Source organism: Hippocampus comes, unplaced genomic scaffold (genome assembly GCF_001891065.2).
Source record: "Hippocampus comes isolate QL1 unplaced genomic scaffold, H_comes_QL1_v1.1 scaffold76, whole genome shotgun sequence".
NCBI lineage: Eukaryota > Metazoa > Chordata > Actinopteri > Syngnathiformes > Syngnathidae > Hippocampus > Hippocampus comes.
In genome coordinates this window covers 522,062-540,771 of record NW_017805277.1, presented here as the reverse complement: position 1 = coordinate 540,771, position 18,710 = coordinate 522,062, and the positions used below count along the sequence as shown (strand labels likewise).

General features: G+C 43.2%; 1 protein-coding gene across 17 annotated transcripts in view; it reads left to right on the top strand.

The window, feature by feature from the left end:
* The window catches only part of dst (dystonin), a 98,611-nt gene that overhangs the window by 71,504 nt on the left and 8,397 nt on the right, over window positions 1-18,710 (top strand). For 9 of the 17 annotated variants that reach the window (XM_019870417.1, XM_019870404.1, XM_019870411.1 and 6 more), the window contains 31 exons: window positions 4,775-4,936; window positions 5,082-5,252; window positions 5,511-5,677; window positions 5,970-6,129; window positions 6,302-6,628; window positions 6,783-6,867; window positions 6,947-7,188; window positions 7,466-7,672; window positions 7,798-7,917; window positions 7,993-8,100; window positions 8,179-8,397; window positions 8,482-8,685; window positions 9,181-9,406; window positions 9,547-9,773; window positions 9,854-9,976; window positions 10,073-10,174; window positions 10,997-11,098; window positions 11,621-11,794; window positions 11,881-12,036; window positions 12,203-12,400; window positions 12,907-13,035; window positions 13,464-13,625; window positions 14,483-14,638; window positions 14,789-14,935; window positions 15,092-15,151; window positions 15,282-15,401; window positions 16,126-16,295; window positions 16,564-16,723; window positions 17,629-17,952; window positions 18,075-18,218; window positions 18,299-18,487. In XM_019870417.1, the coding sequence (XP_019725976.1) occupies window positions 4,775-4,936; window positions 5,082-5,252; window positions 5,511-5,677; window positions 5,970-6,129; window positions 6,302-6,628; window positions 6,783-6,867; window positions 6,947-7,188; window positions 7,466-7,672; window positions 7,798-7,917; window positions 7,993-8,100; window positions 8,179-8,397; window positions 8,482-8,685; window positions 9,181-9,406; window positions 9,547-9,773; window positions 9,854-9,976; window positions 10,073-10,174; window positions 10,997-11,098; window positions 11,621-11,794; window positions 11,881-12,036; window positions 12,203-12,400; window positions 12,907-13,035; window positions 13,464-13,625; window positions 14,483-14,638; window positions 14,789-14,935; window positions 15,092-15,151; window positions 15,282-15,401; window positions 16,126-16,295; window positions 16,564-16,723; window positions 17,629-17,952; window positions 18,075-18,218; window positions 18,299-18,487 (5,241 nt within the window). Of the gene's footprint in view, window positions 1-4,774; window positions 4,937-5,081; window positions 5,253-5,510; window positions 5,678-5,969; window positions 6,130-6,301; window positions 6,629-6,782; window positions 6,868-6,946; window positions 7,189-7,465; window positions 7,673-7,797; window positions 7,918-7,992; window positions 8,101-8,178; window positions 8,398-8,481; window positions 8,686-9,180; window positions 9,407-9,546; window positions 9,774-9,853; window positions 9,977-10,072; window positions 10,175-10,996; window positions 11,099-11,620; window positions 11,795-11,880; window positions 12,037-12,202; window positions 12,401-12,906; window positions 13,036-13,463; window positions 13,626-14,482; window positions 14,639-14,788; window positions 14,996-15,091; window positions 15,152-15,281; window positions 15,402-16,125; window positions 16,296-16,563; window positions 16,724-17,628; window positions 17,953-18,074; window positions 18,219-18,298; window positions 18,488-18,710 lie in introns of all 17 variants that reach the window. The other 8 variants (XM_019870419.1, XM_019870412.1, XM_019870410.1 and 5 more) reach the window with 3 other exon arrangements.

Here is an 18,710-nt window from a genome sequence, read left to right as displayed (position 1 = left end):
TTTGGTTTTGTTTTTTTCTAAAAGAATGGGGGAGTCCTGCTGGGTCGATGTTTTCAACCCCTCTTTGTCCTGGGAATCAACTGGGAATTAGTGGGGAAACCCCCCTTTGCATTCATTTGTGTCAAAAGATTGTCAAAGGCAGCAAATCAGACTTTCTTTGCATTAGCTTTGATGCTTAACAAACATGATGCAGTGGCATCATATTCTTGATTTGTAGTCTGAGGATAAGCTTTGTGTTACTGACTTAAGTGAGAGAAGAATAAACAGAGAAGGACTGCTCTTGGGTTTCTCTCTCATGGACTCTTACTACCATTTTAGGTCAGTTTTTGTAAGAGATATGCCTGACGTAAGCTCAAGAAGCTTGCCTGTGGAAGGTGCATACAGTATGGACGGTATCTGTTATGTACTCTATGGGATCATTGGCAGTTCGTTGGCTAAAAAGTGCTGGGGGTTATAGCGTGGGTGACTCGTGCTCTTCAGACATGACATCAGAGTCTGTTTCCATTCAAAATGGAATTTCTATCTTCTGAGTCACCTTAGCTAATCCATGTTGTTAGAGTTTATGGTAAAAAAAGAAAAATCTTGATTACTCATCACTGTACAGCATAGACACATTGAAGCACAAGTATGGAATAGTTGATAGAAAGGTGGCCTGGTGTCAGACTAGTCCACTCAATTTTAGTCCACTGAGGTTTGTCATCTTTTGTTGCCATGGCAATAACTGAGATGATGTTCTCCTATTTCAAGGATGTTACTTAGATTGTTCTTGGTTTTGCTGTTCGGTGCTTTCTACTGTTTTTATGACCGATTTGCTTTACTGTTTGTTGTATATGTTAATTTGCTCCATGTACAGCACTTTGTATGCAGCGATGGCTGTTTGAAAGTGCTCTATAAATACAGTTGAGTTGAATTGAGTATTTTAAACTATTGTTACATCAGTGTGACTTTAAAACAGACTAACTTTTGAATATGCTTTCTTAAAAAAAACTTTCTACCAAAGCTGAAATTATTTATCTTAATTATGTAGACTGAAAAGGTGTAGTATCAGAACGAACCGTTGGCCAAGGAAAATACTTTTTAGATTTCTGCAAAACACTATGCACGTAATGTGGAAAATTAGAAGAGTAGTTGGGTTTCGTTCCCAATGGCCATTCTTTGTTTAGGTGGAGGTTGATTAATGGTCCTGCTGGGAAAATGTTTGAAAAAAAAAAGGTCTTTTATAGCACAACATTATTTGTCTTGCCGAAATCAAATAGAGACTTAAAAGTACTTAGAGAGACAACGTGACCAAAAAATGACCTGCGTAAAAAAGGCTCTCAGTTTTTTAATCCTGGCATATCTCACATGGTAATTTATCTCTGCCAACGTGTTTTTTTCCATCTCCACTCATGCATGACGAGTGGGACAAAGAAGTTGAGATTGTTGTCTCCTTTAGTCATTGAGTGCTGCTGAAAATTGGGGAAACAAAAACAAATTCCTGTCATCATTTGCTTGATATCCTCCCGCTGTCTCGCTGTTCCCTACCCAGGTCACCAGACAAAACAGACGCTTCTTGCACTTGGCATGGCAGCCGGTGTTAAATTACCTGCAACCTGTGCCTCCCTCAGCATTCCAAAGTAATTAAAAGTATCCACAGGGTTCAACACAACCGTCGGGCGAGGGTAAAGACAATGAAAAAGAATAATCTATATCTTGTTGAGAACATTGTGATGAGAGTCATGTTCTCCCCAGTCCATCTGAAAGGAAAAAAACAAACAAAAAAAAAGTGATTATGTCAGGATGTAAAGGATGACTTACAAGTGAAGTCATAAGGGCCGTGCAGACATAAAGGCGAATTAGAAAGAGGGGTTGGGGCGGATGTATGCATCGACCAATCAGCATGTGCCGGTGCCCTTCTCCGCACAAATGGAGTTGTGGCAGATGTTGCGTGAATAATGAGCGGGGGCGGGGCATGGAAGCCTCTGCCAGGAGGGTGTCTGTCATTGCGAGCCGAGTAGCGAGGGAGAAAGGGCAGGCTGTTTTGTTTATCCATTGAGTACCAGCACGCTTTGGAATAAGCCACAATTTTTCCTGTCAGGATTCATGCGTGGATATTTCACTCTGCACATTTGGACGTTTCAGAAATGATGCTGCCAGCATTTCGGGGGAATAGGATGCACCTTGAACCAGAAGAAATGGGATTAACTTTTGTCAGTGGAAAGGGGGGGAAGCCTAAATGGAGAGAATGAATGGATCCTTTTTGAAACTTCAGCACTAGAATATAATTTATTTAGATCGGCTTTTTATATCCATGCACCATAATTTATGAGATGCTATTTTTATGTAAAATACATAAATATTTATTATTTATTTGGTATTTTAAAGCAGAAATCTAATTTGCACATTTTTCCAAGAATATACATACACACTGAAGCAAGCTACGCAGTAAGATAGTATGTATTTTTTTCTTTGTAAGCAATAGAGTGTATGTTTTGGCATGGGGAAACCGCTGAGCCGACCAGATTGCCTCAGACAAAACCCGTCCTGCTTGGGGAAGGGGGAGGAGGAGGACCTGAACATTGATGACTGCTATGTGCCTCAGAGGTCCATTTATGACACAGTGCGACTCAATGAGCAGATAGACTCAAGCTCTAAGGGTAGCCTCACATCCCGACACTTTGTGGGGACCTTACCTTACACCCACCGCACTCTCGACTTCAGCAACCTCTGTGGAAATGGAGCCCTTTCCACCTCCAGTTCTTTTGAGCTCCGTACCCGTAAACCCGCCACATTGGACGAGCGGACCGTCTTTGACGGACTCAAACTCAACGGCAATATCATGAGAGCTACAGATACGGTGCTGCCAAAGCCACGTCCCCAAAGTGGAGAGAAGCCACCTCAATATCGGCGCTCGTGGCGGACTTGTGCCCCTACAAATCTCGGCGAGTATGCCGGCCGCGGTGGAATTTTATGTTCCGGGAGTGCAGAGAGATCAGGATTGATCGTTGGAAGAAGAGGACGGAGTGTGACCAGCTCTCTGACATCCGAAGAAGACTCAGGACTGTATAGCCCTACTGTAGAGAGGGAACGTCATGCTCAACGTTCCCACAGGAGGCCAGGGCCCGGCACAAGGAGCCTCTCCTCTTCGGAGGCCATGCACTTGTCCGGGGACTTGAAAAGGCTTCGGTCCCTAAGCTCAGGACAAGATGAGTTCCCATTCACGCCAACTCGGGATAACCATTCCCTTTACCAAAGTGGTTGCTTGATTCAAGAGCCACAGCAGGTGCAATCGAATGTGGTAAACTTGAATGAAAAGGATAATCTGAATAATGGAGATTGCAAGTACTCCATAGGGAGATCATCTACAGGGTCAGCCTTTAGGACTCTTAATGAAACCTCTGGGTGGTATTCTAAGACTCCAACAGACTATGAAGAGCTATCCACCGCCGAGCTGTTAGAGGGTGTGTCATCGCAAGAAGACAGTGAGCTTGGCACCGTGCTGGTGACACAGCCTGAGACTTACGGAAACTCTGTAACTCTACCCATTGATGGCCGTCAGCAAACCAAGCCATGCACTGTGCAACGAGTGGCGTCTCAATACAATATGGAAGAGCTGGAAGAATTCCTGCAGTCAGTGGAGGACTGCCTGCCCAAAGATTTACACGCATTCCAGCATGCGGGAGAGATTGAGGCATTACTGAATGCTATTTGTCCAGAAGTGGACTGCACACAGGTGCCCAAAAATAGCCTCTTCACTCATTTTAAGATCATCCCCATTAGTTGGTCTCGAGCATGTCACACTGGATGATATGGATCGTCAGATGAGTTGCTGTTGGCTCTGTGCCGTACATATCTGATTACAATGATGGGTGAATTAGGTTTTGCCTGGAAGACTGTCTGTCTGTGTGATTATATGCAGCTGCCGCTCACTGTAAACTTGGCTCCACTGGTAGAACAGAGCATTAAGAGAGTTGTTTATTTGAGTTGGACTCTTAACACTATCTTAACACTAAATCCAGCAATGTTGGGCAAATTGTGCGGCAGAATCTGGAAGAACTCAATGTCGTGGCAATTTTTGAGATAGTAAACATGCTAAAATTATTTATTGTATAGGTGGTTTTATGATTGGGTTTGGAGAACTGGTGAATGTAACAATAAAACTACAAAATCATAAAATTATATGAGACATAATTCTTCAACGTTAGCGCATAGAAGTGAAGCCATGTTTTCACATTGAGAACTAAAGTTTCATGGGGACTTCTGCATTAGAGCGCTCGCAATATTTTGACCTTGACAAAGAGGTTTTTAAAACAGTTTATTCATTCATGCTCAGTGGCAATCATGTTAAATAACTTGTCAACAATAAATGATGATTGTATATCCGTTACTATCTTACATCGGAGAGCAGAAATTCTTAGGATCGCGTGGCATTTTATTCATAATGAGACTTGGAAGAAATGACAAACTTGAGGTAAATGCTAGCTTACATGGATCTGTATGAACTGCATGGAATCTGAATGGTGGGGCCAAATTGTTCCTCCAATGTTCTGATAGAATATGCCACCTTTGCCAGGTTGAGTATATAAATGTGGCTTATTGCTGTTATTTTGCAGGACTTCGGTGTTAAATTATAGGTGTGGCTGTCCCTTGATGGAGGGATGCATTTTTTTAGAATTATGGGTCATTTAATTTCAACATGTATTAATTTAAGTGGCTTTTGGTATCCCCGCTGCCATAATTACAGTTCACCCTGATGGTGCACCCTCATGAATCCATTGTTTGATGTTGATTGTAGGCTTTCCAAAAGGAAGACATCGACCCATTGCAGGCCCAACTCCAAGACATCAACTCCATCAGTCACGGGCTGATCCAGAATGCTGCTAGAGGAACCAATACGAAGCAGCTTGAGAATGACCTGGAGAAGGTTAACACCAAGTGGAACACACTTAATAAAAAGGTATGCGATTGGCCGGCTAGCATTACAGTCAAACATCAGAAATGTGTCACAGAAATACATTTCTGTCTGGTGATATCCAGGGTACACGTTTCAACTAGCTTCATAACAGAACACTTAACATAAATTTTTGCCTTGTCATCCAAAGATTGCTGAGCGCTCAGCCCAGCTGCACGAAGCCCTGTTGCATTGTGGAAGGTTCCATGATGCTCTGGACTCTCTGCTCAGCTGGTTGACCGACACAGAGGAGCTCATGGCCAATCAGAAGCCGCCTTCTGCAGAATTCAAAGTGGTCAAGGCACAGATACAAGAGCAGAAAGTAAGCATGCGTTATGTGCACTCAGCGACACTTGCAGTACATAAAACACCATTCTGGTTCCAACAATTAGGGCTTTACAATTCATCTTCTTTAACTGACAGTCATTGTTCAACTTGATTGCGGTTCGTAAAGCTTATAAAGATCTAATGGAGACGTAATACATGCCTTTGATTGATTGTTTTCCACCATGAAGAAACTCCTACGCTCAGAGCATTTTAATGATGCCCAATAAGTCTTATCCTTTGTTCGCTTTGGCAGCTCTTACAGAGGCTGTTGGATGACCGTAAACCCACAGTGGAGCTGATAAAAAACGAAGGGGGGAAGGTTGCAGAACTCGCAGAGTCCGTGGATAAGGAAAAGGTTGCGAAAGAGATGCAATCCCTTGGGCAGAGGTGGGACACTCTGCTCAAGAAAGCTGAGAACAGGTTGGTGTGCACCCTGTTGCTTCAGTACTTTGCACAAAGAGGTTAACCAAGTAGAAAAGCTGCCGACATTAACATTTCAGCTTAGCCTGCATTGAAATTTGCGAGTTTTAAGGTATTCCATTCCACTATCGCTGACATCCAGTTAACTTTGGTGCCAATCCAGTCATTTTATTACTCAAGGACAATTGTCAGCTTGATTAAAGGGTCATCATATTGTCAATATGTCAGTTCAACGTCTGAAACTGACTGGACAAAATAAAATGTACCTGTACTGCTATTGTCTCTTTGTCAGGCACAAGCAACTGGAGAGCATTTTGGTGGTGACTCAGCAATTCCACGAGACCTTGGAACCTCTGAGCGACTGGCTTGCCGTCACAGAGAAGCGGCTCTCCAACTCAGAACCAATTGGCACAGAAACGTCAAAGCTGGAAGAACAGCTCTCCAATCATAAAGTAAAATTCCATGTCATGTTCACCAGTGCGCCACCCTTTTAAGTTTTTTATCCATTCTGTTTTTATGTTACATTTTTTACTTTTCACTTGTTCCATTTCCATTCAATTTCAGTTGGTTTTCTGTTTGTCTTTTCTGTTTGCGTCGCATTGTTTCCCCATCCCCTGCGCTCAGGCCATAGAAGAGGAGATTATGAATCACAGTAAAGACCTGTTTCATGCGGTCAGTCTGGGTCAGATGCTCAAAGCTGTGAGCTCAGTTGATGACAAGGACTTTGTTCAGTCCAAGCTGGATGCCGCGCAGGCCGCTTACATCGAGCTGCAGGAGCGCTGCAGGAGGAAAGCCGAGTTGCTGCAGCAGGCCCTGGCCAACGCCCAGCTCTTTGGAGAGGATGAGGTGGCGCTCATGAACTGGCTCAGCGAGGCACACGCACGGTTGAGTGAGGTGTCCGTGGAGGACTACCGAGTAGACACACTTGAAAAGCAGATGGCAGAACAACTGGTACACACTCATTCCAGGGCCCAGCATCCTTTTGTCTTTTTCTGTCAAGTTAATCATTTCTCATTTTATTTTGCGTGTTGTTTTACCATTATTTTTTTTTGTCTTCAAGGACATGTTTTCTTGTCACCGTTTAAGGTTGTAATTTTTCTTTTAGGCTCTACAAAGTGATATTGAATTGAGGAAGAAGAATGTTGATCAAGCCCTCTTCAATGGGATGGAACTATTGAAGCAAACAACAGGTACGTTCACCCGTACGACACCACCAAGATCTAACTCCTAAGTTATGCCCTATAACAACACATGGTTCTCTTATTACAGGTGATGAGGTTGTTGTTATCCAAGGGAAATTGGATGGAATAAAAACAAAATATGCTGAGATCGCCTCCATGAGTGAAAATGTTTTGAACACACTGGAGTGTGTTTTGAGTCTTTCCACAAAGCTGCACCATACACATGAGGATCTGAGCTCCTGGCTGGTGAAGGCAGAGGCGCACATCAGTTCCTATGTGTATCAGGAGCCAAATGGCGAACAGCTCACTCAAGCCCAAAACATTCAACAGGTAAGATTGTGTACTGGAAATTTAAATGTGAATTCATTCATTAGAAACTCAGTGAAGACTAGGTGCATTTGATTTCCATAATCGCTATGAAATGTTTAACTAGGAGAAATATTTAAAGCTGTACACTTTTCATAAAGAGTAATTTCTAATTATTTACAATGAGAGCTTTACTGTGTTTTATTTGTGAATCACACTTGAATCCAGGTGTTCATCTGAAGACAACAGAATATAACTTCAACAACGTGTTTGCTGGTTGTGTGTAAATCTTGTTTTCCAGACCTTGCTAACAGAGACTAAAGACAAAAAAGCTGCAGTGGACAAGCTGAATGAATTGAGTGCTTCCCTCCTGGATCTCATTCCCTGGCACACCCGAGAAGGTCTTGACAAGCTGGTGACAGAGGACAATGAGCGGTACAAAGCTGTCTGTGACAGCATCACTCAGCAGGTCGACCGGATCAATGCTGACATTCTCAAGTCACAGCAGGTGAGCCAGAATGAATGGAGTGATTTTTCCTCATCAAGCTTTTTCCCCTGTTTTGTCCAACTTTAGCTGTCTTCCATTTTTCTGAAGTATTTTTTTCGGTTCTGTACCCTCCCCCACCAACCTAGTTTGAAGAGGCAGCAAATTCTGAACTAGCGTGGCTTACGGATGCTGAAAGCAAGCTACTCTCAATCGGGGAGATCAAATTGGAGCAAGACCAAACTGCAGCCCAGATACAAGCACATAAGGTCAGTCTTTCGCGATCTGTTTACAAGTGTGGTCTGTCCAACATTCAACCGCAGTCACTTAAGTGTGTTTTCTAGGTCTTTTCTATGGATATCATGAGGCACAAAGACTCTGTGGATGCAATAGTAAAAACGGGAAAAGCCATCATGAGCAGCAAAAAGCCAGAGGAAAAGGAACTATTAAAGGTGAACAACCAAATCAAAATATTTATTTGTCTCCTGGTTTCTACTCAATATACATTACACTATCTTGTCTCATGTCAGGCCAAGACCCAGACTCTTGTAGAGAAGTGTGGTGTGGTGAGTCATCTCAACTCAGAGCGCTGTCTGCAGCTGGAAAGAGCCCATTCTCTTGCAAGCCAGTTTTGGGAAACCTATGAAGAGTTATCACCATGGCTTCAGGAAACCCTGAAGGCCTTTAACCAGTTGCCTCCGCCCGCCATCGAGTACGAAACACTCAGGCAGCAACAAGAGGAACTCAGGGTAAGAAGAAGCAGGAGGTTCAATCAATGTCTTCATTCAAAAGCTTTTCAAATTATTAAAAGAAAAAATACTTGTGCTTTAAAGCAAATGCGAGAGCTGATTGCCGAGCACAAACCACATATAGACAAGATGAATAAGACGGGACCTCAGTTACTGGAACTCAGTCCAAAGGAAGGGCTGCCCATCAGGGAGAAGTACACAACGTCCGAACAGCTCTACACCAAACTGAAGACAGATGTCAAACAGAGAGCTGCCGAGTTGGATGAGGCCATCTCCAAATCCACTCAGGTGAATGGTGACTTGGTAATGTACTAAATGACTAGTAATGAATGAAATATGCCTAACCTAACCGTCAGGAGAAAAGATGCAATTTTAAGAAATACTGGATAGTGTTTTCAGAGCATCGTGTCTGTACAGAGCAATAATCATAATAATTGTAACTACCAGTAACACAGAAATAATTATTCATTCCAATTAATTCTCTAATAAAAGTGAATCATTTTTTTCCCAATACAGTTCTTATTTGCGCACATAGTAGTTACTGTATATACTCTACTTTAGAGGTGCCCAACCTTTTTTGACCAAAGATGTACTTTTCATGCCAACCAATCTTCCGCGATCGACCGCCATCGCACGTGCACACATACACACTACCGGTCGATCGCTTTATGTGTCGTTTCATTGGTTAGTGTACAGCTCAAGATTTTGATATCATACAGTGGAAAGATTGGTACTGTAGTTGCAATAGTGACTGAAATGACCACTTCTGTCATTCCATACAAGTTCCATGATAAAATCGACCCCATGCTGGAATCCCTGGAGCGGATTGCCGAGCGCCTACGTCAGCCTCCCTCCATTTCAGTGGAGGTGGACAAGATCAAGGAGCAGATAACAGAGAACAAATGTGTCAGCGTGGACCTGGAGAAACTGCAGCCTTCCTATGAGACCCTGAAGCAGCGAGGCGAAGAGATGATTGCACGGTCAGAGGATCGAGAATTATCTGCCAAAGGTATCACCGCTGTGTACATCTTGGTATCATTGCACATTGATTTCAAATAATCGTTCAAAGGATCGTACGTCAAATTACATTAGTTTCATGTTTTCAAAAAAAGCTCAGCATAAAGACGAAACAAATATTTCTCCCACAAGCTGTTCAAGACAAACTGGACCATATGGTGTTCCTATGGACCGATATTCAAGTCTTACTGGAGGAGCGAGAGGCCAAGCTGTTGGATGTGATGGACCTCGCTGAAAGGTTCTGGTGCGACCACTGCGCTCTGATCGCCACCATCAAGGACAGCCAAGACCTGCTTAGGGAGCTGGAGGAGCCAGGAGTGGATCCCTCAGTTGTCAAACAGCAGCAGGAGTTTGTTGAGGTCCGCACAGAAAGAGGCGCCGCATAAATCAGACAGGCAGTGTTGGAAGTTTTCACTTTTTATTTTTTTTATCTTTGCAGGGTTTTAAAGAGGAGATCGATGGGCTTCAAGAGGAGCTGGATTCAGTTAGAAATCAGGGCTCTGAGCTCATGACAGCATGTGGAGAACCCGACAAGCCTGTGATAAAGAAAAGCATTGACGAGGTGTTCATTCTTTCTTAACGAATTATTTACTCTTTCAATTATTGAGGGTCTGCTTTCAGTCTGCTTCGTCTCACTCGTGTGATGTCGCTCCACCAGGTGAACTCGGCATGGGAAAACCTCAACAAGACTTGGAAAGATCGAGTCGAGAGGCTGGAGGAGGCCATGCAGGGCGCGGTGCAATTTCAGGATGGCCTGCAGGTACATTGATCACAGCTGATTTTCTTTGGACGCATAAACTGAAAACAAATATTCTGTTTGTTCACCATCTGGGCTTATTGTATTTACTTGTGCATTTGTTTTGTGTATGCAAAAGGCAGACCACATATTGTGGAACCTGTTATTATTATGTGATATGATTATTACATTATTTAAGATGTCGACTTCAGACAAACGTATATTCTTTGCAGACGACTTGGCAAATTTATGACACTATTTTTTTCAAAAGGCAGATGAAACTATTGTGGTACTTTTGATCTTCTTTCATATCGGAATTTATGGAAAAAGAAAAAGATTCCAACACGGACACATTGTGGTTATCTATGGCCATGCATTTCGAGTCAGAGAAGATTAAAGAGTGTCGTAAATGTCAAACTTTAAATTATGCAATATTTTTTTTGTCCTGTGGTGATAAGAGTACTTTGCAACTCACATTACTCCAGACTGTTTTCAAGGCCTTTTGGTTTAAAACCATAATACAAAGATTCCACTGTCATCCATTGCAGTCAGCTACAATGACAGAACAGTTTTATGAGCATTCAATTAATTGCGACACCACCCACGCTGCTTTACGATATTTGGATCAAACTGAAACCCACATGAATTGTTCCTCCACGCAGCTGCTCATTGTAGAAGCACCTTTTACATGATATGTGACTTGTTTTTCTTCTTCTTTTGGGTATTTTTACTCATTTCAATGTGGATTTACTTCACAACACTCTGGGGTATAGGTGTTGTATGCAAAAGTGGAAATGTGCACAATACTTTGTCTTCCCGTAATGTGTTCCTTTGCCTCTCACGCAGGGTATGTTTGATTGGGTGGATATCTTGGAGGGCAAATTGGACTCCATGTCCCCTGTGGGTACAGACCTTGAAACTGTCAAGCAGCAGATTGCTGAGCTCAAGGTATAGTCCTTAAATGTACAGTGGTACCTCTACTTACGAAAGTCTCTTCATACAAAATTTTCTAGTTAAGAAACGTCTCAACAGGAAAATATTGCCTCTTGTTACGAAAGAATTGTCAAGATACGATGGACTAAAGAGGGCAAAAAACGATGAGGACGCAGTTAAAAGTTAAATGACCATCATTTTTATTCTTTATTCTTTGTTTTTTACATCATGCACAACTCTCATGTACAGCATTGTGCAATAATCTAATTGTAACGTATTCATTACATATTTTGATGCATTTTTATCCTATAGGAAACATTTATGTCAGAATTTTGGCGGGGCTTGGAACGAATTAGGGCATTTACATGAAAAAAACGCATCTCTACTTACAAAATGTTTTAGTTAGGAAATTTCTTCGACAACCAATTAATTTCGTAAGTAGAGTATTACTGTCCATTCATATTAAGTCACTAAAAGAGAACAGCAAGTGCGCTGACTGTATACTTTTATATGTGTATTTACAACGTGACTTTTTAGGAGTTCAAAGTCGAGGCATACCAGCTGCAGATCGAGATGGAGCGCTTGAACCACCAAGCGGGGCTCCTGCTCAAGAAGGTAACAGAGGAGTCTGACCGCTGCACCATCCAGGAGCCTATGTACGAGCTAAAGATGCTGTGGGGAAACCTGGATGAGAAGATCATCAGCCGGCAGGTGCCCAAAAATAAAAGAATGGTCGATATCTTAGTAGTGGTTTTATTCACTGCACCATCTAAATGTGTTTTCTGTCCTTACTTTAGCACAAACTTGAGGGAGGCCTTCTGGCACTGGGACAGTTCCAGCATGCACTGGACGAGCTGCTGGCCTGGATGAACCACACCGAGGAGCTGCTCAATGAGCAGAGAAAGGCAGGAGGAGACCCCAAGGCCATTGAGATTGAGCTGGCCAAGCATCATGTAAATGTTCTTACTTTTGATCTCATTGTTGAGCATACATACAGTAAATATTGGTGATATTTACGCTGCCAACTGAAAAAAAATATCTTTTCAAACTGTATGAGGGATGAATTTATCTTTACTGCAGTTACTGTTGTTAATTTCCTCATCGTTATTCTCTCCTTAGGTCCTCCAAATTGACGTACTGGCTCACAAGTCAACAGTTGAAACGGTGAACAAAGCGGGGAATGAGCTAGTGCAATCCAGTGCCGGAGAGGAAGCCTCTTGCCTGAGGAGCAAACTGGAGGACCTTGACCAGCGCTGGAAGGCCATCCTGGAGAAGACGGAGCAGAGGAAGCAGCAGTTGGAAAGCGCTCTGCTTCAGGTATATAAAGACGCGACAAGATACGTTTCTTTGACATTTCTTTCGATTCTCCGTTCACTTCCCGTTAAGTTATATGAAGAACATTAAAATCAGATGGGAGGATTTTGGGGGGTAAAGATTTCCGAAGAACAAAATAACAGTCAAGTTTAGTGCCTTCAAACAATGTTAAAACACCAATCCCTTTTCCTTAATGGCGAGAAAGTCTCAGATCTCAGAACTGATAAGAGCTCATTCATCTTGTGCCAACAACACACTTTGGTCTTTTAGTTGTGTACAAAAAAAAAATCTTCTCATGCATCGGTAGAATCTGTACAATTTTGCATTTGTTTGTTTGCAAAATAGATTTCTGCGTGTTAACATATGTGCAACAGAATGTCTGTCAAACACCGTTTTTGGTCTCAAAACGAATGAATGAATCCAAGAAATGAGAACCTCTCCCATCGGAGCTTCCGCACAATGAGTATGTGTGACACCTTTTGTATGACTCAGCTTGTATTGTGTTGTAGGCCCAGGGTTTCCATGGTGAGGTGGAAGATATGCTGCAATGGCTGAAAGACACCGAACGTCAGCTGCTGGCATCAAAGGCTGTGGGAGGCTTACCAGACACAGCCCGCGAGCAGCTTAACGCCCATCTGGTACGTGTTTAACAATGCCGGAGCGAGCATGCAGATGGCCGCTCCGCGAGGAGACGGGCGGTCTCCTCTGTGTTGAGCTCAAGTGTGAAAATTAAATGACACTGTTGGTTTTTCCATTGCAGAAGATGACCAAAAGACTTTGATGTTTTAGACCATTTCAGCATTATATGACTTCCATGTCTCCAGGAATGTTTCCTTTCCCTTTTTATTCCTCCTTTTATGGTACTTTCACTACACATTTTCTTTTAAGGAGCACCACTTGGAACGTTTTGGGAGGCAACATTTCTGGAGATTACTTGTTAAAGTACAAACATGATTCCCTTTAACTGTTGGTGGGAACTCGATAACTTTTGGCAGTTTTTGCGTTGCACTGTTGACCTTGAATATGTTATCTCCCCAAATGACTGTTGCGTCATGTCACCACGCAGGAGTTGTGTTCTGCCTTTGGTGTGAAGGAGGAGCTGTACCGGGAGCTGATGGCCAAAGGTCAACAGCTGCTCGCGATGACACCCGAGGGTAACACGGAGCAAGACCTCGCCAACCTAAAAGACAAATGGGAATCAGCACAGGCTAAAGTTGCTGAGAGGAAGGTAGGGATCCCTCGCTGTGATGTTGTTTTCAATTAGAGATGAATTGGATGATGGTTTCGAAATTAAAATTTTAATGCATAGTGAGTACATACATTAAAAAAAAACATTTGAAAGGTACAGTGGTGCACAATCAGCCATTTCCAATTCCTATAATTATATTTATTATGAAGCTTTGTCCTGCAATTGCCGGGGGATGAGTACCGGGTGTACTTCTGACCTACCCAAAGTCAGCTAGGATAGGCTCCAGCACACCTGCAACACGAATGAAAACAATGGATGGAGGCATGGGTTATAAAAGCGCTCATCATGTTCTTACTTGTTTTGCCTCAATAAATAAACACCATCATTTTAAAAAGCCGAAGTGACTCTCTCACTACAAATATGGCCTGGCTTCTCACTGAACAGTCGGCTTCCTCTTTACTTTGGTCCCGTTCCCAGAACCACAGTGCCTTCTGCAGCCAAACAAAGTGTTCCAATAATAGAATAAAGAACGGACAACTTTAAATCCACTCGTAGCACTCCGACTGGCGTATGAGGGAGACGCATCATGAAACATCAGCTTTCTAATATCGTTAGGGCAGCCGTGTGACATAAGCATGTGGCCCAACGGATGTTTCTCCCTCATTCGATTAAAAATCCATTTGCTACAATCTGCTTCACCATCGGCCTTTACGGCGATATGAACTTCCTCATGCGGTTAGGGCTCATGTTTGCTGTGAGGGACTTCGTGTTACAGAAACTGTGTGCTTTGTGGTTCATTACTGAACCTTGTTTTAGGCTGCATCTGTGTTTCATAAAGCTATCGCTAGAAAGGATGGATCACTGTGGAGATGGATGACTGTGTTTGATGTCCTCAGGTGAAACTGGAGGAGGCCTTGACGCTGGCCACGGATTTCCACAACTCTCTGCAGGACTTCATCAACTGGCTGACCCAAGCAGAGCAGATGTTGAACATGGTGTCTCCCGCCTCTCTGATTCTGGAAACGATCCAGTTTCAAATTGATGAGCATAAGGTAATGCTTGCACAGACAGGACGGTTACACAACATCCAATTCAAGTCCATGTTATTATTGTTCATTTGGAACTTAAAGACAATGGCATTTCTTGCACAGATTGTTTGTCCGTGAACACCAATGAAGTCATGTCTGTCAACTCCTGTGCAGATGTTCGTGACAGAGGTCAACTCTCACAGAGATGACATCATCGAACTGGACAAATCAGGCACGCATCTGAAGTACTTCAGCCAGAAGCAGGACGTGGTTCTCATTAAGAACCTGCTCCTCAGTGTGCAAGGTCGTTGGGAGAAGCTGGTGCAGCGATCTGTGGAACGTGGTCGTGTTTTGGACGATGCCAGGAAAAGAGCGAAACAGGTATTCATGGGCATCCAAGCCACATGTATGGTCCTATTCTAACGCTATGTCATTAATGTGAACTAAACAAATAGTTTGGCGAGACTGAACAAGCTGGTGCAGCGATCTGTGGAACGTGGTCGTGTTTTGGACGATGCCAGGAAAAGAGCGAAACAGGTATTCATGGCATCCAAGCCACATGTATGGTCCTATTCTACAGCAATGTCATGAATGTGAACTAAACAAATAATCTCCCTGAGTTTGGCGAGACTGAATGTTGAACTGCATTCATCTCATTCTTCTTCAGTTCCATGAAAACTGGAGTAAACTGATGGAGTGGTTGGATGAATCTGAGAAGACGCTGGACTCGGAGGTGGAAATCGCCAATGAGCCAGACAAACTCAAGAAGCAGTTGTCGCAACACAAGGTGAGCGGTGACGCTGCGTCTGAGCATCCGTACTCAAGGCTGTTGAAAGTGCAACTTGAAAGTGCTTCAATTTGACCTTGGAAAACGTGTAGCTACCTCGTTGAATGAACAGTCACGTGGATAAGAGAGTGAGTATATTTAGACATCCGAACAATGACACAGATGTTTAACAGGCCGCCGTTATGTGCCTTCACTCGGAGACAACGAGGGGTGGGAACGTTCTCGGTAAAACCTATTCAGATGAATTACCGTATAGTGCATACATTAGTCATGCTTCTGATTCTCTCGCAGGCTCCATAATCCCTACTCTGCAGTGGTGCACGGGCAGATTGTGTTAATCCTGTCATAATACTGGGATAGAGCAAATGTATTTGGGGTGGCCGTGCTTTGGGATACTTTTAATCCCTTCGGAGCTGTGGTTCTTGAGCTTTGACCCATTTTTGGTTTCCCATACGGAATGCCATGTTCCTTATCAGAATACATACACATACACACAGATTAAGCCACTATCTGAGATGCACTCAGCGGGAAGATTAAGAAGGCTCGTGTAAAAACCGTGCCAAGCAAATTGAAGCGAGTGACTCTCTGTGGCAACCGGTGATAAGACACAGCGACAACTGTTATCCAATGCATGCAAATACAAAGTTAGGCAGCAGGCTAGGTACCATTGCAATACAATTCCCGCGAGTTTTGTATGATATCAGTATGGATTTCTTTCAAACAGGAGTTCCAGAAGGCCTTGGGCAGTAAGCATTCGGTGTATGATACCACCTCACGAACGGGAAGAGCCCTCAAGGACAAGACCTCACTTCAGGACGATAATCAGAAACTGGACGACATGCTGAGTGAACTGAGGGACAAATGGGACACTGTTTGTGGAAAGTCCATAGAGAGGTAAAGTCACACGCAGGTCAGGTTTCATTTAGATTTTGGACATCTCAAAATGGCTTAAAAATGGTATCTACTAATTGATGAATTGTATAATTGTGTTTTCTTATAACTGTTGTCTTGTAATACGTGGGGAAAAAAAACAGATGCCCGATATGACAACAAATAGTAGTTGACTATACCTATGCATTTCTAGTTAATCCACTTTTCAGTTTAGGGTCAGATTGCTTGCTGAGCTTGGTCAGTTGTTGATAATACGTGCATGTTTCTGCAGGCAAAACAAGCTGGAGGAGGCACTGCTGTTCTCCGGCCAGTTCAAAGACGCTCTGCAGGCTCTCATTGACTGGCTGTACAGGGTGGAGCCTCAGATGGCTGAGGACCAGCCAGTTCATGGAGACATCGACCTGATTTTGAACCTGATAGACAACCACAAGGTCCAAACTTCTCTCTTATCTGCAGCTTCCAAAACAAACTCACATTTAATGGATATTTTCTTGTATAACAACAGAAAAAAAAGACGCTTCAAACATATCGTAGACTAGAGAATAAACAGGCTAGGTATCGTATTACCACACTATTGAAATTGAAGCGGTGTGACTTCAGCCATTTTGTGTGACAAATACACACCTAAATATGTCTGTGGCACTATGTCAATAAGAATAAGCCCAACAAATGGCTCTTTGTTGCACTGGCTCGGATTCTCTCAAAAGAACAATCGAATGTGTGCGTAAAGGTCCTCATATTACAGGAAAGACAAATATGTTACAAAAAACACGTTTGAAAATTAAAAGTCTCATGAACACACTCAGGTTTAACCCTAACTACTCTTCCTATGACTATGAGAAAACAACGATTCTCAAAGTTTGGTGTCAGTACCACGAGTGGTACTCGAGCTCAATTCAGTGGTATTTAAGACAATCACTGCTCGAGTGTAGTTCACTTCTGTTGAACTTTTTAGTACAATTTTCCTAAATTTAGGTACAGTGTTAATGTGCATAGTGTTACAGTGACTTGCAATAATGTTATTTTCATAAACACTTATACGCCTAATATGCTACGCTAATATTGGTCATTATGGTGATACTTGGAGTGCTCAGTATTTTTTTAGGCGGTATTTGGTGTAAAGGTTTGAGAATGACTGTGATCAAGCTGTGTTTCGGTTAACACCTGAAGAGGCTAATATTTTTAACACCTCAGTTTGAGGTGATGCATTTCTACACTACTGCTAACCACAACCACAATAATAAAGACTAGCTACCTTGTCGCGTCCGTTCCTGCATGTTTGAGATCATGCACGTGTTTCTGTTTGACCACATCTTTCACTTGGAACACGCTGCAGGTTTTCCAGAAGGAGCTTGGAAAGAGGACGGTCAGCGTCCAGGCCCTCAAACGCTCGGCCAGAGAGCTGATTGACAGCAGTCACGATGACTCCTCCTGGGTCAAAGTTCAGATGCAGGAGCTGAGCACTCGCTGGGAGACCGTATGCAACCTCTCGGTGTCCAAGCAGGCGCGTCTGGAGCAGGCCTTGTGCCAGGCTGAGGAGTTTCACTCCACCGTTCACATCCTGCTGGACTGGCTGGCCGAGGCCGAGCAGAGTTTGCGTTTCCACGGCAGCCTACCTGATGATGAAGAGGCTCTACGTGCACTTATTGACCAGCACAAGGCAAGCAGATGTTTTCCATGTAATACTTACAGTGTTGTGCATTTTAGAAATGATCATGTTTGTGGTATGAACACATTATGGTCTCGTTACAAATCTTAATGTGTTTCTGTTGTCTTTCAAAGGAGTTCATGAAGAAACTGGAAGAAAAGCGTGTTGCTCTCAATAAAGCCATTAGTCTGGGCGAGGCTATTCTGAGTATCTGTCATCCCGACTCCATTACAACCATCAAACACTGGAACACGATCATTAAAGCCCGGTTTGAAGAGGTGAATGTCTTAAAGATGTGAGGACTTTTTGATGGTCGTTGTCGCACAAAGAGTTCTTGGTCATCGTGTTTCTCTTGTAGGTGCAAGCCTGGGCCAGGCAGCACCAGCAGCGACTGGCCGCAGCCCTCAGCGAGTTCTTAGCCACTCAGGAACTGCTGGAAAACCTTCTGACTTGGCTGCAATGGGCCGAGTCGAACCTGAGCGACAAAGACAAAGAAGTCCTACCACAGGAGATCCAGGAGGTCAAAAGTCTCATAGCAGAACACCAGGTCAGGGAATCTTTTTCATTTAGGTTTGTTTTTCATTGATATAAAGATCAAGCCAGTGTGGTTATAAAGAGGAAATCTTAGAGGGCCCCTCAGTGAGACTGAACTCAGAAATAATTGAGTGCCTTATTTTTGGGTCGATACAGTGATGAGTGGTTAGCACATGTGCCTCGCGGTTCTCAAGTTTGGGGGCTTTGAATCCGGGATGAGCCGTATTTTAAAAAAT